The 23,292-nt window shown below is 39.3% G+C and overlaps 1 protein-coding gene, 1 long non-coding RNA gene and 1 other non-coding gene across 3 annotated transcripts; 2 read left to right on the plus strand and 1 right to left on the minus strand.

Annotated features, from left to right (window-relative positions):
• Positions 1-1,653: 1,653 nt before the first annotated feature.
• Positions 1,654-3,629, plus strand: LOC106374243 (cyclic dof factor 1). Its single transcript, XM_013814315.3, has 2 exons — positions 1,654-2,143; positions 2,715-3,629. Exons 1-2 carry the CDS (start codon positions 2,045-2,047, stop codon positions 3,438-3,440), a joined length of 825 nt encoding a protein of 274 aa, XP_013669769.1. The 5' UTR covers positions 1,654-2,044; the 3' UTR covers positions 3,441-3,629.
• A 9,083-nt stretch (positions 3,630-12,712) lies between these two features.
• Positions 12,713-12,819, minus strand: LOC125584665. The gene has a single exon (XR_007321575.1). It is a non-coding gene; the product is annotated as a small nucleolar RNA R71 (small nucleolar RNA).
• A 7,619-nt stretch (positions 12,820-20,438) lies between these two features.
• LOC125583967 lies at positions 20,439-21,258 on the plus strand. Its single transcript, XR_007320985.1, has 2 exons — positions 20,439-20,782; positions 20,931-21,258. It is a non-coding gene; the product is annotated as an uncharacterized LOC125583967 (long non-coding RNA).
• The last annotated feature ends 2,034 nt before the right edge of the window (positions 21,259-23,292 follow it).

Consider the following 23,292-nt stretch of genomic DNA (forward strand, 5'->3'; position numbering starts at 1 on the left):
TGTTTCAGCAAAAGTGGCATTGGTCTTTGGGAATCACCGAGAGGGTGAAGGCAGAATTCGTTGCAAAGGCAAAGATCCGCCTCTGCAACACAGTCTCTGATTGGAAGGACAAGTGGGAGATCTACGGGTATGAGGGAAAGCCCACTGAGCTCACGACGGATGTGTGGGATGGCCTCATCGCCTATTGGGAGCACCCCTCTTCGATCAAAAAGGCCAATTCGTGCTCGGCTTCTCGAAGGACGAAGGATAAAGATGGTCATTTGCCCATGCTTCACAGAACCGGACAAAAACCTCATGCAGGAGTCCGTCTAGAAGCTGTAAGTTTTGTTTTAAATATATATTTTAAAATATTCAATTAATATAATTTATAATATTTAATTTAATTTTTTTTTGTAGTTCGAGAAGACGGGAGTCTTACCATCTCTGTCTGACCTATTCAAGATGACTCACGCCACATCCGACGGAGTTTTTGTGGATCCTGCATCTGAGAAACTCTTCCAAACAGTGGCTGGTCGGATTGAAGAACGGGAGACGCAACTAACCCAGGAGTCTCCCGATGGATTACCAGTCACATTGTCCACCGAAGAGGTCGACAGAATCTTCGAAGAGGTACAACTTAAAATTTTTGTTTACATTATTTTAAATATTTTAACATAATTAACTATATTAATATATGTTTTGATTTTATAGGTGGCTCCTAAAAAGAAGGGACGGATAGTCGGTATAGGCTCTGTTAACGAAGTTGCAAGGGCAACTTCGTCATACACTTCGAGACGGGATGAAGAGACTGCTCAGATGAAGGCTCGAATAGATAGCCAGCAGGTTCGTTTAGACTCTCTTGAGGATTTGCTAGACGTGATGGCCGTGGGAAACCCGGTTATGCAGAGAATGTTGAGTGAGAGACGAGCCGCTCTTGGAATGCCAGCACGAGATCCCCAAGAGTCCGATCCAACCCGTCAACAGCCGATCAACCCCACCAACTACTTCGAGAATAAGTAGTTTTTTTATATTTCTGTTTGTATTATGAATTTAAATATTATTGCATGACTTTTTAAATGACTTTTTAAAATATGTTTTTCAATTTCATATTTCGTTTTAAAATTTAAATATTTTAAATTCTGAATATTAAATATAAATTAAAATTTATTATATACTAATTAATAATAATATAATAAGAAACGATGTAAACTCTTCGTAAACATTACATGGAGTTTACATCGAATGTTTACGAGTGATTAACATCAAAAGATTTACGAGGGTTTTACATCGAAATGTTTACGAGTGATTTACAACGAAAGTATTTACGTGTGCTCTACATCGAAATAATTACGTGGGCTTTACGACGAAATCTTACGTGTCGTTTACGACGAATTTTTTCTCTGCGCTTTACGAGGAATATATTTCTTCGTAAACGTAACGAGTCGTTTACGACGAAACCTCCGTTACGACGGACGTTTAACAACGAAACGTCTTTCGACGTTAATTCGTCGTAACACCCCGTTTACGACGAATTTACAACGAATACTGTCCTAATAAAAAATATGTTTTCTTGTAGTGAAACATTTGCTTACCCAAATTCAGAAGTTGTAATATTTAATCTTCAAAAAAAAAATTGCTTTTCGATGGTACATAATGGTTGCCGTTATGTTCTTTCGTACCGTGTCTTGAAATTAAGATCTTAGCCTTTTTTTCTTTCAAGAATTAGTTACATATATTATTTGTCCTTTGTTTGTTCAACTGAAGGTATAGTAAACATTTCTTAGCAAATTAAAAGTTGACCGAAAGAAAAAACTTTTCTTAATAAAGGAATAAACTAAAAGACATTATATGCCATGGACACCAAAACCCGATCCGAGAACGCATCAAGTCAGGAGAGGTTTGGGAGAAAAGTAAAATATCAGAGGCCACATACACTTGTGGCTGAAAACGGAACAAAATGCTGACGTGTTATCCATTTCACTTGTTAAAACGTATCTAAATCTCAAATCTCACGATTTACCGAAACAACGAGACCCTCAGCTGAACAAAAAAAAAAAAGAAAATAATGCAGGAAAGTAAAGATCAAGAGATTAAGCTCTTCGGCATGAAAATTCCTCTTTCAACGGTTCTTGAGGCTGAAGAAGATGGAATATCGGCAGAAAAGGTATTGATTCTTGCTTTGTTACTGAGATGGATCGACGAAAACATGGTTTTGATTCTGTATGTTAAACTGGAAAGGGGGTTTCTATGTTTTTGTTAATTTTTTCGTGAAAGGCAAACTTCAAGGTTTTATATTCAAAGTTAGACGAATGAGTAAAATCGTGTTTTGAAGATAGTTCTTAAGGCAAAACATGTATGTTCCCGGCTTCTAAGTTTTTGGTAAACTTGAGGTTGTAGTATTATTATTTTGTTAGGTGACTTTTCATGAAACGAAAAAGCAAATTCGTTTCTACATAAAATAATACTAAAACGATTGCTTTACTTTTAATTAAATCAATAAAAGTTAGACAAAGAATTTAGGTTTTTGGTAAAGCATGTTATCAAAAGACATTTTTTCTCCGACAAATTTTTATGCAGAGATACTCATAGTAATATACTCATAGCAATATATGATTTTTAGTTAATTTCTGCCTTTTATAACTTTTTTTTTTGTTCTCGGCTTTTATTATATGCTTTCAAAAGTTATTCTTTTATTCATACGTCTCTAACAATCCGATCCGATTCTCGTGGCTCAGAACCAAAACGAGACATTAACTGATCAAGTGGAAAAAGACAAAACATTAAGAAAACCTACCAAGATTATTCCGTGTCCAAGATGCAATAGTATGGAAACCAAGTTCTGTTACTACAACAACTACAACGTAAACCAACCTCGCCATTTCTGCAAAGCTTGTCAAAGATACTGGACCTCTGGTGGGACCATGAGAAGTGTCCCTGTCGGAGCCGGACGACGCAAGAACAAGAACAACTCATCATCTTCTTTACATAATTACCAGCACGCCACCATCTCTGAAACGAATGGCCCGGTCCTTAGTTTCACCCATGGGGATGTTCAAAAGGTCTCAAATAATTATAGGTTAATGCATTCGTGGCCATACATGTGGAATCCCGGTTTTTACCCGGTTTACCCTTATTGGAACGTTCCAATGTTGTCTTCTTCCCCTAATCCAAGTCCTAATTCTACTCTTGGTAAGCATTCGAGAGACGAAGATGAGACAATCAAGCCAAAACATAGGAATGGGTCTGTATTGGTCCCTAAGACTTTAAGAGTTGATGATCCTAATGAAGCTGCAAAGAGTTCTATATGGGCAACACTTGGGATCAAGAACGAAGTTATGTTCAAAGGGTTTGATTCTAAGAAAGAAGGTAAGATTAACAACGAAGAAACTGAGACTTCTCTCGTTCTCTGTGCGAATCCAGCTGCGGTATCAAGATCAGCCAATTTCCATGAACGGCTGTGATCCTATGCATACTATATAGAGAACTTTATGTGTAGATGTGGCTTACATTTTCCTTTTCTTGCTGATTGACTTTGTATTCATAGGCTTAAACATTTTTGTATCATCACTTAAATTTCTAGTTCTGTTTAAGTTTGATTGTTGTTGTACGAAACTACGAATAAATAACGGTGATCGAGAAGTTCGTTTTGACCGTTGTTTGCATTATATTCGCTAGTTTGATAGGGCTAAACAGTAAAAAATCTAAAAGACTATTGCAAAATATATACATGAGGTAGACATCATCACTTTACACATGAGTGGATAAATAGAAACAAGATAAGATCAGATAATGAATAAAAGTGACGTTTCATGAATTTTACCTCTTTTATGCAATACGTAATTATTGTGAGTTTGAATGTGGGCACGAAAAGACAGCACAAGCTCAAGACAATGCAATTTTTTTTGGTTGAATTTGGAAACAAGCTAAACAAAAAGCAAGAAACTATGGTGAATATTAGGGAATTTTAGAGCATGATTATCAAGGTTTCTTAAGAGAGTTTTTAAAGTTAATGAGCCATTTAATTAAATCAAAACTAAATAAAATATATGTTACCGAACCTTGATTATTAAGAGGGTTCTTACCCAAGAATCAGCGAACCATAAACAGTGCATATGTTTTTTTTTTTTTTTTTTTTTCTTCTCTCTTTCATTTCTTTTCTTCTCCCTAGGACGACGATGGCTTTTCATTCCTGTCATCGCAAATAATCATGTCCTCCCTGTCTCCTCCACCGGCGGAAGCTCTGCGATTCACTACGCAGGTAACTCTCGGTAGCTCGTATATGAATCATCTCTAACGCTTTAGCGGTGAATCATGATTTCTATGGTCTTCTTGCTTGTTGGGAGATAGGGAGGCACTACAAGAAAACATAATCTTAACAAGGGCGGTTTTCCTCGTTATTTCGTCGTAAAAGAGGCTTTACGACGAATTAGCGAGGAAACGCGTTTGCTCGTTACACGTCTGTCGTAACACATATTTCCTCGCTAATTCGTCGTAACTTAGCGAGGAATATATTTCGTCGTAAAGACGAAGTAGGGCGATTCGTCGTAAAGACCACATCAATATTCCACGTAAGGACGTTGCTATAATTCCTCGTAAATACCTCGAAAATAGTTCCTTGTAATCTACACGTAAATACCTTGAAAGAGTTTCCTCGCAAAATACACGTAACAACCACGAAATGATTTCCTCGTAAAATGGTCGTAAACTTTTCCTCGTTATTTCCTCGTAAATGGTTCCTCGTAAAATACTCGTTAAATGTTTCTCGTGATTTCCTCGTAAGGTTTTCACGTAAAGAGGTCGTACATTGGCTACGAATTTACTTCGTTTTTATTATTTTACAGAATTTAAAAATATAATTAAAAAATAATTAAAATTATTTAATTTAATAATAAATTAAAATTCAAAATAAAAATAAATCAATATGAAAATATTTTATATATAAATAAGTTTTGAATTTATATAATACAACAACCAAAAAAAAAAAACTAAGGGTCGTTCATCGCCCGGTAGAATTCATCACTCCTCCTCGTAACATCCGCCTCGTTATGTACGTCGGATGACTCGCCTTGAATGGGATGTTGTTGTCGCATGTTCCTCAACATGGACTCCCATTCCGGATTTGTGGCCGAAATAACGTCTAAGAAGCCCTCGACTCCACCCATACGAGATTTTGTCGCGGTCAACTCGTTACGCAGCTGAGCGGACTCTCTACGCAGCTCCGTGACTTCATCATCCCGTCGCTGACCATAAGACGATGTCGCTCTCGGAACATCGTTGACAGAACCAATACCCAACGTCCGTCCCTTTTTTTTAGGGACAACCTTAAAAACAAAAAATAAATATTGTAAGTAAAAATTTAAAGTTAAATTAAATGAATAATTAAAAATTAATTTTTTTGAAAATTTACCTCCTCGTAAATCTTATCCACTTCAAGTGTGGATAAGGTGACGGGTAATCCGTCGGTAGACTGCTGGGTCAGCTGAGTCTGGCGGTCTTCAACCCGAGCAACTACGTCGTTGTAGATTTGCTCGGACTTGCCTTCTACAAATACACCCGCCTTGTTCTTGTGGGTCCTCTCGTAAAGTTCCATAAGAGACGGGAGATGTCCCGTCTCTTTGGCCTAAAAAACAGTTAAGAAAGTTAGAAAAAATTAATATATGTATTAAAAAAATTATTTAATAAAATATTTAATTACCATTTCCAAACGGACACCGGCGTGGGGTTTTTGGCCCCTAGTGTGAAGCATCGGCCCGTTCCCGTGCTCATCGACCGTGTTACGGGAGTTAGAGCAAGCGTGGGCGATTCTAATGGAATCAGGAAGGCGCCAATAACGGATGAGGCCATCCCACACATCCGTGGTGAGCTCAGCGGGTTTGCCACGCTCATACCCCTTCACGATCCAGTCACCCTTCCAGTTGGAGACCGTGTCCAACAAGCGAACTTTCGCTTTCGCGTTAAACTTCTTCCTCACCCTCTCAGTGATCCCCAAGGCCCAATTATATTTTTGCTGTTGGAAAAAATAAATTAACAATTAGTTTTTTAGAAAGTATATATATAAATCATGAAAAAATTAAAATATATATAATTAATTAATAGAAACTTACAGCGTAAATTTTGAACCACGTTTTTCTGACGTAGTGAGGCGTCTTACTCCAGTTTGGATGTGCCATGGAGAAGTAACCCTTGATCGTGTCGGTTACGTCCGATGCAAGACATCCGTCAACCCCCCACCTGGAAAATACAAATTTAAAATATAAATTATTTTTTAATGTTATAAAAGAAATTTAAACGAATTAAAAAAAAATTAATGCAACATACCACAACGTTCCGTCCGGTCGGTCTGGGTCGATGACTGGTAAACCTTCTCTGCCTGGCAGACTGAGAATGTCCTCTACAGTGTACTGCGAGTAAGGAGCACTCGGAGGCACCATCAGATCAGGATGAATATCGGCGGCCATCGGAGGTGCCATCGGAGGAGGCACAGGAGGAGGCATCGGAGGAGGCACATGAGGAGCCGATGGTGCACTAGAAGAAGTAGACCCAGAGACTGTCTGAGTGTACTGAGTCTCGGGGACAGTCTCCTGGCCCGAAGAACTGGGAGCGGAAGAAGAGGCCGGGTCTAAACGACTACCCGACTCAGCGAAGATCTCTCTGTAATGGGCAGTAAGTCTTCCTTTTCGAACCTGGGAAAAAAATGAAATTTTTAAAATTAACATCAACAATATATTTCCCAACATTATCCACCTAATCAACACTAAATAACATAAAATCCGCAAACCTATCTAAATTCCCTATACTAACCACCTAATCTATCCTAAACTAACCAAATTAGAGAGGAATCAGAGAGGCTTACCATTGCTACGAAATGGAGAGGAAGTAGAGAGGAAGTAGAGAGGAAAGAAAGAGTGAGCGCTCGGGTGTATATATAAGATTACATATCGTCGCAAATTCGTCGTAAGTTTACGACGAAATAGCCAGCAGTTACAAAGACCCGTGTTTTTTTTTACGAGGAAATTGCGAGGAATCACAAAGGCCCGTGTTTTTGTTTACGAGGTATTAACGACGATTTTGCCTACGTGGAATTAACGAGGCTTGCTTTCCTATAAATATAGTCACAACTCTCATTCTCAAACCACACATAAACTTCCAAATCACACACCTATCTGAAATCACATTCCTCAGCAAAATCATATTCAAATTATAAATATTTGAAAAAAATAGGAAAAGGATGAGATATTAGAATTCATGTGGGCGAGACTTACGTATTATAATTGCTGGAAGTCTTGCCACATGTTATTCTGGTATTTTGATCATTTTCCTTTTTTCTAGTTTTTACACTACGAGGTATTTACGACGATTTATGCTTACGTGGAATTAACGTGTTTTATGTTTAAATCTTTTTACGTGGTCTTTACGACGATTTCTGCTTACGTGGTCTTTACGACGATTTCTGGTTACGTGGTCTTTACGACGATTTATGCTTACGTGGTATTTACGACGATTTCATCCTACGTGGAATTAACGAGTGTTATGTTTAAATCCCTAGAATCCGAAAACCGAAACCCGAAACCCGAAACCCCATACCCGAAACCCGAAACCCCAACCCCTAAACCCGAAACCCGAAAGCCCAAACCCGAAACCCGAAACCCAAACCCCCATCTTTAATTTTCTACTTCATATATTCCAAACCCCATATTTAATTTTAAGTTTCGTCGTTATTCCTAAACCCCAACCCCCAAACCCGAAACCCGAAAGCCCAAACCCGAAACCCGAAACCCCAACCCCGAAACCCGAAACCCGAAACCTCATACCCGAAACCCCAAACCCCAACCCCCAAACCCGAAACCCGAAAGCCCAAACCCGAAACCCGAAACCCAAACCCCCATCTTTAATTTTCTACTTCATATATTTCAAACCCCATATTTAATTTTAAGTTTCGTCGTTATTTTTAACGAGTGTTTTGGTTAAATCCCAAGAACCCCAAACCCGAAACCCGAAATCCAAAACCCGAAACCCGAAACCCGAAACCCCAAACTCGAAACCCGAAACCCGAAACCCGAAACCCGAAACCCGAAACCCGAAACCCGAAATCCAAAACCCGAAACCCCAAACCCGAAATCCAAAACCCGAAACCTCAAACCCCGAACCCCTAAACCCGAAACCCCAAACTCCGAACCCCTAAACCCCGAACCCCAAACCCCAAACCCCGAACCCCTAAACCCGAAACCCGAAACCAAAACCCGAAACCCGAAACCAAAAACCCGAAACCCAAACCCGAAACCCGAAACCCGAAACCCCAAACCCCAAACCCATATTCCTTATTTTCTACTTCATATATTCCAAACCCCATCTTTATTTTTAGGTTTCGTCGTTATTTCCTCGTTGTCTTACGTTGTATTTACGACGATTTCTTCCTACATGGTTTTTACGACGAATTCATCCTACGTGGTATTTACGACGATTTTGTCCTACGTGGAATTAACGAGTCCCGCGTTCTTTATTTTTATATTTCGTCGTTATTTCGTCGTTGACCTACGAGTCCTTTACGACGATTTTTTGTTACGTGGAATTAACGAGTGTTATGTTTAAATCCCTTGAATCTGAAACCCCAAACCCCATATTCCTTATTTTCTACTTCATATACTCCATACCCCATCTTTATTTCCATTCCAAACCACAATTCCCACATTTGCTTATTCATAAAACAAACTCTCGGCATTACCTTATTCATAAAACAAACCCCACATTATCTTATTCATAAAACAAACTCCCTCATCTTATTCATAAAACAAATACATCAATCGGATACATCGACATTCTCATCATCACTAGAAACATCATCATTTTCATTAAACTCGTCTTCAACAGCTTCGTCTGTGGCATCATCGGTAAGATCTTCGTACTCGTGATTATGCGGATCAATGAGAAGGATGTCATCAATTTCTTGTTCAGGTTCCTCAACTTCATTTTTCTGTTCTTCTTGCAATGGTGGTTCTTCTCCACTGATGATTCGTCCTCGAGGTGTAACTTTGATCACTTCTAACCAATTTATACCTGAATCTCTCATCCGAGGGTATAGAAGGAAGCTAACTTGGTCTGCTTGTGAAGCTAAGATGAAAGGCTCGAATTTGTTGTACCTTCGTCCACCGTTGACATCAACTACACCGAATTTGTTAGACCGAACACCTCTGTTGACGACGGGGTCGAACCATTCACATTTGAAGAGGACGCATTTCAGCTTCAGTATCCCTGGAAATTCGACTTCAATAATCTCCGTCAAGATCCCGTAGAAATCTGTTTCCCCTTTCACACATATTCCATAGTTACTGGTCGCCCGCTGTCTACCATAGTCATATGTATGAAAAGTATAGCCTCGTGTGAAATACATCTGTGATGTGGTGACCTTTACAAGTGGAGATTGAATTACTTCGTGTAACCACTTAGGATACTCTGCATCGTCGTCGTCATAATCAACCTGCAAAAATAAAGAGAATGTTAATGAAATACAGATAATGTATGAAAAAAAAGTTTTAGTTAATACCTGATTCCGCAACCACTTAATGAAGTGTTGATCTTTCCTTTTGTCTACGTCACTTGTGGATATACCAGGAAATGTTTCTTCGACTTGAGAAACAAATAGGCTGTAAAATCACATTTTATAGGAATGAATCTCTCGCAATTATACAATTAATTATACTTATATGTGTTTCGAAGTGTCAATATATGTTACCTTTCAAAATAACGCATCAATGGATCTTCGCAATTGAGTAGAATATAGGTGTGTGCACTATGAGCGTCTTCTTCACTCGACCACCAAACCTCTTTAGACTTCCCACCGAGTCGCCCAATCTGGCTAAAGATGTCTGGAACACCAGCAACTGCATATGTTGGCGCAACACCACCATCATCATATCTTCTTGGAGCTCTTCTCCGTGTACGTACTTTTGACGCAAAGTAGTACGATGTGAAGTGAGAAACTTCTTCCGTCAAACTTCCAGCAATTATAGAACCTTCAACTTTGGCGAGGTTCTTTGCTTTTTCCTTCAAATATTTCATGGCTCGCTCATACTGATACATCCATCTGTAATGTACAGGTCCACGAAGCAATGCCTCATATGGGAGGTGGACAGCTAGATGCTCCATGACGTCAAAAAATCTGGGAGGAAATATCTTCTCCAAGTTGCACAATAAGATGGGAATGTTCTCCTGAAGCTGTTCCACAACTTCTTCTTTAAGATTGCGTGTGCTCAGATCCCTGAAAAATGCTCTAATGCCTTTTATATTCAAAAAAAAATTAAACAGATTGTTAGTCATATATTATTTTGTAAATTATTGTGATATAATACACTACGTACCTGCAAGTGCTTCATGTACGTTTGTTGGAAGTAGCTCCGCAAATGCAAAGGGCAGTAGTCGTTGCATAAATACATGACAATCATGACTCTTCATCCCGGAGAACTTTTGACCCTTTTCAACACATCTAGAGAGATTCGTGATATCTTGTATATTTCCATTATCTTATCCATTCATCCATGTGCATTTTGATCATATAGACTAGGATTTAGCCATGTTTAGGTTGCATTTTGCATACATAAGTCTTTATCAGGTATTGGAGTACCACATGGAGTTCTCGGAGACATTTGGGTGTGTTTGGAGCTCGAAAGAGGTGTAAAGATGATCATTGGACGAGCAGAGCGTTGGGAGCGACTTCCCGGAGCGACACCAGCAAGTCGCTCTGACCTGCCTTTTCAGAGCGACCTTACCAGAGCGATGCGGAGAAGTCGCTCGCCATTTCATCCCGGTGGAAGCCGGAAACTGACCCGGAGCGACCTATCAGAGCGACCACTCCAGGTCGCTCCCGAAGCCCAGAGCGACTTGGCCAGAGTGACACCCCGAGGTCGCTCGCATTTCTATCGCATGACGACAACACAATGGAGCCAGAGCGACCTCTCGCAGCGACACAGCGAGGTCGCTCCCGAAGCATGGAGCGACTACTCGGAGCGACGAGCGGAGGTCGCTCGCATTTTCATCACTCGGGAACGCGAGAACGAGTCCGGAGCGACCTCTCGCAGCGACACAGCGAGGTCGCTCCCGAAGTGTGGAGCGACTACTCGGAGCGACGAGCGGAGGTCGCTCCGCGTCTTATTTCTGCTCGAACTTATGATTTCTCAAGGGCCTTTTGGTCATTTCATGATGCACGTTTTTATTTTCTAAACCTATGTTTTAATACTCTGTAAGCCACCAGGAGGCAGATCTATCTTTGTTCTGAAGAAAACCACCAAAAACCTTGAAAAAGGGGATCTCTTTTTTCATTGATCACATGTTCTACTGTTGATTTCTATTCTATTATCTGTATTTTCTCTGAATGATTAATCTGAAATCCAATATGGGTTTAAGAGGAATCATGGAGATTAGTGAGTAATCACCTTTTGAATTCATGGGTTAGGGAGATTAAGGGTGATTAGGTTAGTTCTAGGATGTTTTAGTGTAGATCATTCTTGTTCCTTGCTAGTAGAGTATTCCTAATGCATCTTCTGAGTTGGCCACTCAAAAGTTGATCAATAGGCATTTCCCACCCGAAAGGTGTTTGATGAAATGCCTGAGACAACTCTCCTAGGCTTTTAGTATACTTTGCCAAAGACATTTGTTGTTAAAGGTGCTAAGATAGCTAATAGACTTGTTAGTAATGATTGCTTTCATATTATTCAACCAAAGACATTTGATGTTTGAGATATGTTAGCAAATGAGCATTTATCTAGACATAGAGCTTGCTTAGAATTGTGTCTAGGCTTAAGGTTGATAGTTTGATTGATCATTTGCCATCCTTAGTTCGATACTTGATCACCCAAGGTCTAATCCCTATGCCCATGAGTTCTCTTTTCCCTTAGTCAAGAAAGTATCATTTTGTTATTGCTTTCTAGTATTAGTAGTAGTTAAAACTCATCTAAATCATTGGTTGCACTTAGATTAAGTGAGTACTTGCATTCTCAGTGCTTTGATATCCCTCAGAACTGGTTCGACAATCACTATACTACAACATTTGTCTTAGGAGCCTTGAAAACTCCTAACATCAAATTGGCGCCGTTGCCAAATTCTGAGTAGATTTAAACATTGAGATTTAGTCACTTGCTTGAGACTAAGTCATTTTAATTTTGTTTTGTTACTGATTCTTCTTCTTCACCTACCTTTCACTTTCAGGTGTATGAACTTGAGGAGCAGGGGTCCATCAAACCTAGTTCCAATAGTAGCAGACATCAGAGCTTTTGAGAGGGAGTGTGCTAGAGCTAGAAGAGAAGAAGAACACCAGGCCCACTTGGATATTGATATGGCAGATCCACCGCAAGGGGCAGAACACCAACCGCGGGCAGCTCGACCCATTGGCACTTACGACCGCCCCAACATACATGGTCACAGATTCGGAATCCGAGCACCAGCTGTGGCAGCCAACAACTTTGAGGTCAAGTCAGGACTCCTCAACGTGATCGAGAACAACAAGTATCATGGCTTGGCTCTGGAGGACCCATTTGATCACTTGGATAGGTTCGACAGCTACTGTGGGTTGTCAAAAACCAATGGTGTGTCCGAAGATGCCTTAAAGCTCAAGCTATTCCCTTTCTCTTTGGGGGATAAGGCACGTCAGTGGGAGAAGTCTCTACCCAGCCACTCTATCACCACTTGGGATGAGTGCAAGAGAGCATTCTTGGAGAAATTCTTCTCATCCTCAAGAACTGCTAAGCTGAGAAATGAGATCTCCAGTTTCCAACAGAAGAACTTGGAAGGATTCAGTGAAGCCTGGGAGAGATTCAAGGGCTACCAAGCTCAATGCCCACACCATGGTTTCTCTAAGGAGAGCTTGCTGAGCACATTCTACCGTGGTGCTCTTCCTAAGTACAGGGCCAGACTGGATACAGCTAGCAATGGGTTCTTCTTGGGGAGAACTGAGGAAGATGCAGAGGAGCTGGTTGACAACATGGTAAAGAGTGATGCAGTCTACAGTGGAGACCACGACAGAAGCAGTCGAACAGATGATAAGCAGACGAGGAAGGAGTTGAAAGCTCTACAGGATAAGATAGACATCCTCCTTGCTGATAAAGCCACACAAGAGCAGCTGCACTTTGTTGGTAACCCAAGCCAAGATACACCACCTGTTGTCCATGAGGTTGAGGGTTTGGAAGGTCAGGAAGACTGTGTTTCATCAACAACAATGGTAGCTGGTACAAAAAAGAGCCCAACTTTCAGTACAACAACTACCAACAGAAATCCTACCCCAACAACCAACAGAGTGGTTATCCGCCTCGAAACAACCAGCAAGGCAGCTATCAACCTCATCAAAACCCCTCATCTGGTTCCTCTGCTCCTCAAGAGAGCAGCACTGACACCCTGCTGAAACAAATCTTGGAGTCTCAGACTAGAAGTGAGAAGCATGTTGGATATGAGTTGAAAAACCTTCATTCCAAGATTGATGGAAGCTACAATGAGCTCAACAACAAGTTCTCACATCTTGCTTCTACAGTCAAGAATTTAGAGAATCAGTTTGCTTCCATGAACACTCACCAGACTCGCCAGCAAGGATCTCTACCTGGAAAATCTGACCAAAACCCCAAGGAGGCCAAAGCTATCACCCTTAGGAGTGGTAAGCAGTTACCTCCTACAACCCTCACCAGGGATGCTGAGAAACTAGGTGAAGAGGTGGCCATCAACTTAGATGATGAAGTGGTGATTGTTGATGAGAAAATCAATGATGAAATCTTGGAGAAGATTGTGGAAGCCAAGGGTAAAGGAAAGGTTGGGGAAGCGAAGAAAACAGTGAAAGATGGTGAAGTTCTTGCTCCAGCAAGTGAGAATTCTTTTGTTCCTCCTCCCTATGAACCCAAACTACCATTCCCTGGTAGATTCAAGAGGCAGCTGCTAGAGAAGTACAAGGCTTTGTTTGACAAGCAAATGAGTGAAGCTCAGGTTGCAATGCCCATCATCGATGCTTTCATGTTGATTCCTCAATACAACAAGTTCCTGAAAGATGTTGTAGCTGCAAAGAAGAAGGAAATGGAAAGCATGATGATTCTTACCCATGAGTGCAGTGCCATCATCCAAAGGCTTGATGTTCCAGAGAAGTTAGAGGATCCAGGATGCTTCACACTACCTTGTGCTCTTGGACCTATGGTATTTGAGAAATGTCTCTGCGATTTGGGAGCTAGTGTCAGCGTGATGCCTTTGTCTGTTGCAAAGAAGCTTGGATTCACTCAGTACAAGAAGTGTAAACTCTCTCTGGTGTTAGCTGATCGTTCAGTGAAGTACCCTGTGGGCATCTTAGAGGACCTACCTGTGAAGATTGGAAGGTATGAGATACCTACAGATTTTGTGGTGCTTGAGATGGGTGAGGAGGCTCAGGACCCATTGATTCTTGGAAGGCCATTCTTAGCTACAGCAGGAGCAATTGTTAAGGTGAAAGCGGGCACGATTGATCTCCATTTGGGTAAAGGGCATGTTCTCCACTTTGACATCAAGGAGAAAATGAAGAAACCAACTGTGTTCGGGCAAGCCTTCTACATTGAAGAGATGGGCACTCTTACTGATGAGCACCTTGAAGAGTTACCACCTGAGGACGACGAGGAGGGAGCATCTCCCTCTACTCATTCTCCATAGAAGGTAACCCACTACTTTCCCTTGTATATACCATTTCGTTTTTGCATATTAGTTTTCTCTTTTTGGGTATCTCTCTCTCCTTGACAACACAGAGACTGTGTCATTTAAGTTTGGGGGAGGTACCAAGTATTTGATCACGTTTGCTTTGATGATTTTGAGTCTCATGCATTGCATTATACATATATATTTGCATAAAAAAAAAAAAAAAATTCATTTAGTTTGCATCATTGGCATTTCTAGGAGAGTCTAGAGCATATAGGTTGCATTTACTTGCATTGGGAGCAATGATTTGAAATGCCTTGTAAAGAACATTACTTTGCACCTGAATAGCTTATGCACCTCTCAAAAACACTTGTATGCTTCGAGCCTTGAAGACTCTTCCTGAAACTTGTTGATTGCTGAAACTCAGTCTTTGAAGCCAACTACAACCTTATTTGAACTGAACGAACTTAATGCTTCTTGCTCATGGTCCCTTGTGTACTGAGTCATGGCTATACACACTTGAGTTGTCACATCCTTTATGCCAATCTTATTTTGACAAACTCTAGTGGTAGACCACTCCCAAAACCTTTCCCTCCTTTTAAGCTTTCATTGTTTGATGAGTGAGGCCTTCTTCGGAAAGTCTTACATGTGCATAATGTTGAGAGTATCGGGAACGACAATGCTTGATCTTCATTCTTGCTAGATTGGGCACTCTATTGTCTAGCTATAGGTGGGGGGTGAGAGTTGTGATTATGATTTGGGAGCAATGAAAAAGGAAAAGAAATGACTCTTTGTGTTTAAGTGAATTGTCTTACTGGGATAAGTAGAAAAACCTCTAGCTCAAGTTATGAAAAGTCTTGGCCCCCATTAAAAAAAAAAAAAAAAAAAAAAAATAAAATATGAAAAGAAAAGAAAAGAAAGAAAAAGGGGGCTAGCAAAGTTGTTAGGAGCTAAGTAATGTTTTGAGGTTGTGAAAAATCCCTTGTAGATTTCAAAGAGAAGGAGTTAATGTTCTTAGGATCTTTTGGTGAGAGATGTGAGTTGGGTTTGGCATTTGAGAATGATTGTGTAATTGTATGTTTGGGAAAAGGGTAGAACAATGGAGATTGAGCATTGTATGCATGAGTTGATCCCTTTCTTAGATATATTATGTGCAATGTCAAGGCTACTTGTTTCGAGAGTAAACCACCTTAAAGATTTTATGTTTCGAACCTCTTGAATCACTTGAATAAAAGTCTTCCCTCACCCAACCAAATGACTTGGACCAACTTACCATTTGCAAGAATTCACCTGATGTTTTGTGCTTAATGAATGTGAGAGTTGGTTGATTTGAATGTGTGGATGCATGATGATGAGTGTAGGGATGAAAAGAGTTCAGATAGACCTAGAGAAGCTAGAGTGTAATAAGAGAGTGTGCTCGTGCTGGATTAGATGTTGAATCGAGTACTAGTTGTGTTTCTTTTGGCTATGAGCTCCCACCTTCAAACCTCTCTCCCTATGAGTTCTAGAAAGTTCACTTGTGGACAAGTAAAAGAACAAGTTTGGGGGAGTTGATATCTTGTATATTTCCATTATCTTATCCATTCATCCATGTGCATTTTGATCATATAGACTAGGATTTAGCCATGTTTAGGTTGCATTTTGCATACATAAGTCTTTATCAGGTATTGGAGTACCACATGGAGTTCTCGGAGACATTTGGGTGTGTTTGGAGCTCGAAAGAGGTGTAAAGATGATCATTGGACGAGCAGAGCGTTGGGAGCGACTTCCCGGAGCGACACCAGCAAGTCGCTCTGACCTGCCTTTTCAGAGCGACCTTACCAGAGCGATGCGGAGAAGTCGCTCGCCATTTCATCCCGGTGGAAGCCGAAAACTGACCCGGAGCGACCTATCAGAGCGACCACTCCAGGTCGCTCCCGAAGCCCAGAGCGACTTGGCCAGAGTGACACCCCGAGGTCGCTCGCATTTCTATCGCATGACGACAACACAATGGAGCCAGAGCGACCTCTCGCAGCGACACAACGAGGTCACTCCCGAAGCATGGAGCGACTACTCGGAGCGACGAGCGGAGGTCGCTCGCATTTTCATCACTCGGGAACGCGAGAACGAGTCCGGAGCGACCTCTCGCAGCGACACAGCGAGGTCGCTCCCGAAGTGTGGAGCGACTACTCGGAGCGACGAGCGGAGGTCGCTCCGCGTCTTATTTCTGCTCGAACTTATGATTTCTCAAGGGCCTTTTGGTCATTTCATGATGCACGTTTTTATTTTCTAAACCTATGTTTTAATACTCTGTAAGCCACCAGGAGGCAGAGCTATCTTTTTTTCTGAAGAAAACCACCAAAAACCTAGAAAAAGGGGATCTCTTATTTTCATTGATCACATGTTCTACTGTTGATTTCTATTCTATTATCTGTATTTTCTCTGAATGATTAATCTGAAATCCAATATGGGTTTAAGAGGAATCATGGAGATTAGTGAGTAATCACCTTTTGAATTCATGGGTTAGGGAGATTAAGGGTGATTAGGTTAGTTCTAGGATGTTTTAGTGTAGATCATTCTTGTTCCTTGCTAGTAGAGTATTCCTAATGCATCTTCTGAGTTGGCCACTCAAAAGTTGATCAATAGGCATTTCCCACCCGAAAGGTGTTTGATGAAATGCCTGAGACAACTCTCCTAGGCTTTTAGTATACTTTGCCAAAGACATTTGTTGTTAAAGGTGCTAAGATAGCTAATAGACTTGTTAGTAATGATTGTTTTCATATTATTCAACCAAAGACATTTGATGTTTGAGATATGTTAGCAAATGAGCATTTATCTAGACATAGAGCTTGCTTAGAATTGTGTCTAGGCTTAAGGTTGATAGTTTGATTGATCATTTGCCATCATTAGTTCGATACTTGATCACCCAAGGTCTAATCCCTATGCCCATGAGTTCTCTTTTCCCTTAGTCAAGAAAGTATCATTTTGTTATTGCTTTCTAGTATTAGTAGTAGTTAAAAACTCATCTAAATCATTGGTTGCACTTAGATTAAGTGAGTACTTGCATTCTCAGTGCTTTGATATCCCTCAGAACTGGTTCGACAATCACTATACTACAACATTTGTCTTAGGAGCCTTGAAAACTCCTAACATCAATTCGAAACATACCCATCGGGGAACTTCACTTCTGATGCCACCCAGTTGAACAACACCGACTTTTTTTCTGAAGATAATCTGAATATCGGAACGGGAACTTGTCCATTGCTTTTAATATGTAACTCGCTTCTTGAGCAAATATCCGGCAAGTCCAACCTCGATTTTATGTTGTCTTTTGTCTTCCCTGGGACATTCAATATTGTATTCATGATGTTCTCAAAGAAATTCTTCTCTATATGCATCACATCGAGGTTGTGGCGCAGAAGAAGATCCTTCCAATATGGCAACTCCCAAAATATACTCTTCTTGTGCCAGTTGTGATGAACACCGTAAGAATCTGGCATATTACGAGGGACATGCCAATTACCACCCCAACGAACTGTTTCGTTAGCTCCGTAGTAGTCGATTTGCGCTTCAATTTGTTCTCCAGTTAGATATGGAGGAGGAGTGTCTCTCACAACCCTTTTGTGCCTAAACAAATTCTTGTTTCTTCGGTAAGGATGGCCAATGGGAAGAAATCGACGGTGACAATCAAACCAACTTGTCTTCCTACCATTCTTCAGTTGAAACGCATATGTCGTTCCATTACAATATGGACAAGCTAATCTCCCATGTGTAGTCCATCCAGATAACATCCCATAGGCAGGGAAATCACTTATGGTCCACAAAAGCATCGCTCGCATCGTAAAATTCGTCTTCGTTGAACAGTCATACGTCCTCACCCCTGTTGACCACAAATCCTTCAACTCTTTTATCAGTGGTTGTAGGAAAACATCCAGGGACCTTTTTGGATGGTTCGGACCAGGTATTAATATGGTCAAGAATAGTAACTCCCGTTGCATGCACATCTCCGGTGGCAGGTTGTATGGAGTAAGAAAGACTGGCCACAATGAATATTGTCTCCCTGACATTCCCAACGGACTAAATCCATCTGTGCATAATCCGAGATACACATTCCGGATATTGCTAGCGAAATCTGGATGTACTTTGTTGAAATGTTTCCAGGCTCTTGCATCTGATGGATGAGTCATCTCACCATCCGTCTGAGTATGCTCGGCATGCCATCTCATCTTTCCAGCAGTCTGCTCTGATTGATACAATCTTTTCAATCTGTCTGTAATTGGTAGGTACCACATCCTTTGGTACGGTACCCTATTACGTCCCCGTCCTTGCGGCTTGAATCGTGGCTTCTTGCAGAATCGACATTCTTCTAGCTTCTCATCATCTCCCCAATAGATCATGCAGTTGTCGATGCAAACATCTATCATCTCCGAAGGCAACCCAAGACTATAAACCAGTTTCTGAATCTCATAATAAGAATCAGCAGACACATTGTCTTCCGGCAAATACTCTTTAAACAAGTCCGCCCATTCGTTCATGCAACTTTCAGGTAGATTGTGATCAGTTTTAATATTCATCATTCTAGCAGCTAACGATAATTTAGAGAGACATTCTCTACAACCACTGTAAAGTGGTTGATTCGCCGCGTTTAACATTTCGTAAAACTTTTTTGCATCTATATTAGGTTCTTCATTTTCATCATGAGCTACGAATGCATCAGCTACCATATCATGAACCCTATCATAATCTACCATCTCCTCCTGATGGTAACTATGTTCATTATGCAAATGATGATCAACCGGTTCTTTTTCCAGAAAATTGCTATTACTACTACTAGCTTCATTCTGATCATAATTAAAACCTTCTCCATGTTGAAACCAGATATAGTAATTTGCCGTGAAACCTCTATTTATTAAATGCTTCCAAACATTTTCACGATTTGCCAGTTTCGAATTGTTGCATTTCCGACAAGGACAGAACATCTTACCACTTTCTTGGGCGAGCGGTGTTGAATCTGCTTGATGCATAAATGTCTCCAGACCCACAAGGTATTCTTTCGTCACTCTCCCGTTAGCATCTCTATGCATATACATCCACTTCCGCAACTCGTAAATAGTCCCGGAGCCAGCCATTTTTTTTCTTTCACATTTTTTGTTGTTGGTGTGTTTAAAATGATGTTCAAACATCCATATTTATAGGAAAATTCGAATCTGGTAGTTGTAATTTTGCTATGAATTTACGACGAAAATTAATTAGGTGGGCAAAAAAAACGTGTAACACCTATAAAATTGGTGGATTCAAAAATTTCCTCGCTAAATACACGTAAACTATTCCCTCGTAAATACCACGCAAAGTTTACGTCGTATTTACGAGGAAATAGTTTTTCCTCGTAAAATACTCATAAAATTACATCCACTTTACGACGAAACAGTTTTGTCGTTACGTTACGAGGAAATAACGATGACTTTAGTTTTTCACGTAATTTCGTCGTAAACTCGACGCAAATTTGCGAGGATTGTTTTTCCTCGTTAATTTTCGTCGTTAAGCATGTTTTTTCTTGTAGTGAGGCGAAGAGAAGAACCGGTACTGCACTGATCACGCCGAGCTCTTCAGGTACCAATTTGAGATTTTTTTTTAATCTGAGGATGATTGAAATCGTACTATGATGATAACAGATTAATTGAAATGGCTTATGCAGGCAGGATAGCTATTTTGCTTACTTGTTTGGACTTTGGAGTCAGGGAGCCTGATTTCTATGGAGCTATTGTGAGTTTTCCTCCTATTTTTCCAATCACTGCTTAACCAATGAATTAATTTGATTCTCTTTCCTTTAGGTATTGGAAGTGGGAAATCTATCCTTTTTATTCCAAGGTTGCCTGAGGATTATGCTGTCTGGTTAAGGGAGATAAAGCCATTGTCGCACTTTAAGGTAGTTTTTGTGGAGTTGCTTTGGTCTTGTTAGTTTGTTCAATGCTTTTTAAGCCATTTCTTTTGCTGAAGGAAACGTATATGGTTGACATGGTTTACTATGTGGATGAAGAGGTTATCCAAGTCTTGAGTGAACAATTCAAGGGATCTGGAAAGCCCATGTTGTATCACAAGGAGTCGATTCTAGTGATTTGGAGCAAGTAGTGCCTGATACTTATCAAATATTGTGCAGGTCAATTGTAAATTTACAAGTGGCCAGAGTCTAATCTACAATGTAAGTGCCTCATAAGATTTGTTAAACGTGGATGTAGTATAGTTCTGTGCTTCTTTTTTTTCTTTCTATTTTTGTTCACAATTCAGAGTTTGGTGACGCTCTTGAATCTTTATATCTATCTTGGTTCTTTGATTTGTCTTTCTTCTAGGCTGTTCTGAAAGCACATAATTCTGTAATCTCTGCGATGAAGATATGCACAAGTAAGATTAACCGAGATGCTATATAGCCCTGTTTAAGTGTGCACGCAGATGCAGTCACTGGGATTAACTATGAGCTTAAGCTTGTATTCTCAGTTTGCTATTATCTATTTTGAATTACGGATTACATCTCCATATGATTATTCTCGTTTCAAATTATTTTCATTTTACTAATCTTTGTTTTCGTATTTTTATTTTAAAATATATGTTTAAAATGTTATCTTTTACTGTGTTTTATTTAAAAAATAAAATTTTCCTTTAATAAAACAATGTTTAATATTTTATTTTTAAAAACCCTTAATTAAAAAACTACCAATGGAACACAAAAACTAAGCTCTAACTGGTAACCATCACAGGAATATTAGGAACAGATAGGAAATGAACTGAAAGAAATTAAACTATAGGAATGATGAAAATTAAACTATAGGAATGATGAAGAATAATGATTTCTTATCATATGTATATTTCTTTACGATAAAAGAAATGAGAAGGAATGCATTGTTCCTCTTCATTCCTTGATCACTATTCATATCCTAAGTGTTACTTAACTATAATTCTTATCTAACATTTATTATTAAAAAGGTAATTAAGAAATCCAAATGGGATTATAAGGTTAATCATGCTCTTGCATTGCTTAAAACCTCGTGTATGGTGCACAAAAAAAAATTAACCTCGTGTATAATGTTCATATATTTTGTTTTGTGTTAGTGCATCTTCGTAGTATTTTTCTTTAGATATATTGTTTTTAGACTAAAACGAAGAAAAATAGACAATCTCTTTCCCTCGACGAGACAGTCTGAAACTAATGTTGAGAAAGTTCATATCATATCTTTCTTATTTCATTCGTTATCTTTTTGAATATTTACGCTGGAAAGGAAGGCGCACATTGTTTTCCAAAAAATTATTTCTTTCTGAACTAGGGGTCTGGTATCTAATACTAGCAACATAGATATTTTGGATAACTCAACGAGTATTGGGCACAAATGTGATATCCTAAACTTTTTTTTTTTGGTCAATCCTAAACCTTTTGTTATTTCCATTTAGTGCTATAAAGTGTGGGACAGAGTATTTATTGGGAATAAAAGTAAAGAGCAAATCAAGTTGCTTTTCTTCATTTTTTTTTTTTTTGCCTTTTCATAATTTCACTTTGTTGCAAAGCAGTTTGTACCTTTCTCTAAAAATTCGAGTGTGATTGTATTGCATTTTTAGAGTAATTTTTTACTCTACTTTTTTATTTACTCCAGCTAAACGTATACCAATCAGGTGGAATTTTTTTTATATTTTATTTTTATTACTCCATTTACTTTTTTTTTTTTTGAAACACACTTAGTTTTACTCTGTATTATGCTAGAGTAATAGTGTTTCCACTCATTTTTTCATTTCTTTCTTATTTTTCACCATTTTTATCATTCACCTATTTCCACATTTTTATTTACTCCTTTTTACTCCAGTTGTATCCAATCACACTCTTCATAGTATAACCAAATTATTATTCAATTAGCAGATAATTGATGAATTCTATTAGTAGAAAACGAGACATGATATTGGAAGAAAATAGTGAAGATTGATAAAGATAAGTCCACAAAGTGAACTAAAAGAGAACTTTAGATGAGTGGACTTCCACATGAATGGCTTCTCCTACAAATATGACTCGTGTAAGGTAAACCATATGTTTCAGTTTTAAGAATGACGGTACTAGAGAGATTAATACAACTAGAAATGAGATATAGACAGCATAGAAAACAAAATATTATCTTTGTACATGTGTTAGTGATCAATATTGTAATTTATAACGCTTAAAAACTGCTCTACATAGAATTACTATACGTCTATTACATATGAACTTTTAAGGACATAGCATAGTCCAGACTCTCGACTTATACAAGATATAGACAAACAAGTGTGCTGCTGATACGAAAAACTACTGAGAAAATGTAGCAACTAATTAAAGATTTGTTCAGTGAAAGAATGATCAATGGAAAGGATATCATTTTTTATTCAATTCTCGTTTTTTTTTTTGTGGAAACATTTCAATTCAATTCTTGTTCAATTAATTTTTTTCAGTTTCCTCAAATGGGCGGAACATAATCCTGGAACAACTAAACACAAAAACCACCACATATCCACCTGCTGCACCGAAACTTTGAGCAGATCAAATCTACTGTTCATCTCTTCGACATCCTTTCTCAGTTCAAAATTTCTATGTGCAAGTTAAAGAGAATACGTTGTCGTCACTAAGATAGAGATTTGCAATATATTAAGAATGATATGAGATGAGCTCTAAAACAACCTTCTTTATAAAAACACTCTTTC

The sequence above is a fragment of the Brassica napus genome, chromosome C3, assembly GCF_020379485.1.
Source record: "Brassica napus cultivar Da-Ae chromosome C3, Da-Ae, whole genome shotgun sequence".
NCBI classification, from domain to species: Eukaryota; Viridiplantae; Streptophyta; class Magnoliopsida; order Brassicales; family Brassicaceae; genus Brassica; species Brassica napus.

Bases quoted from the DNA above. Each gene is read 5' to 3' on its own strand.
- LOC106374243 (XM_013814315.3), top strand. From the start codon at position 2,045: ATGCAGGAAAGTAAAGATCAAGAGATTAAGCTCTTCGGCATGAAAATT. The intron at 2,144-2,714 runs GTATTGATTCTT...CTCGTGGCTCAG, and splicing joins ATGGAATATCGGCAGAAAAG to AACCAAAACGAGACATTAAC.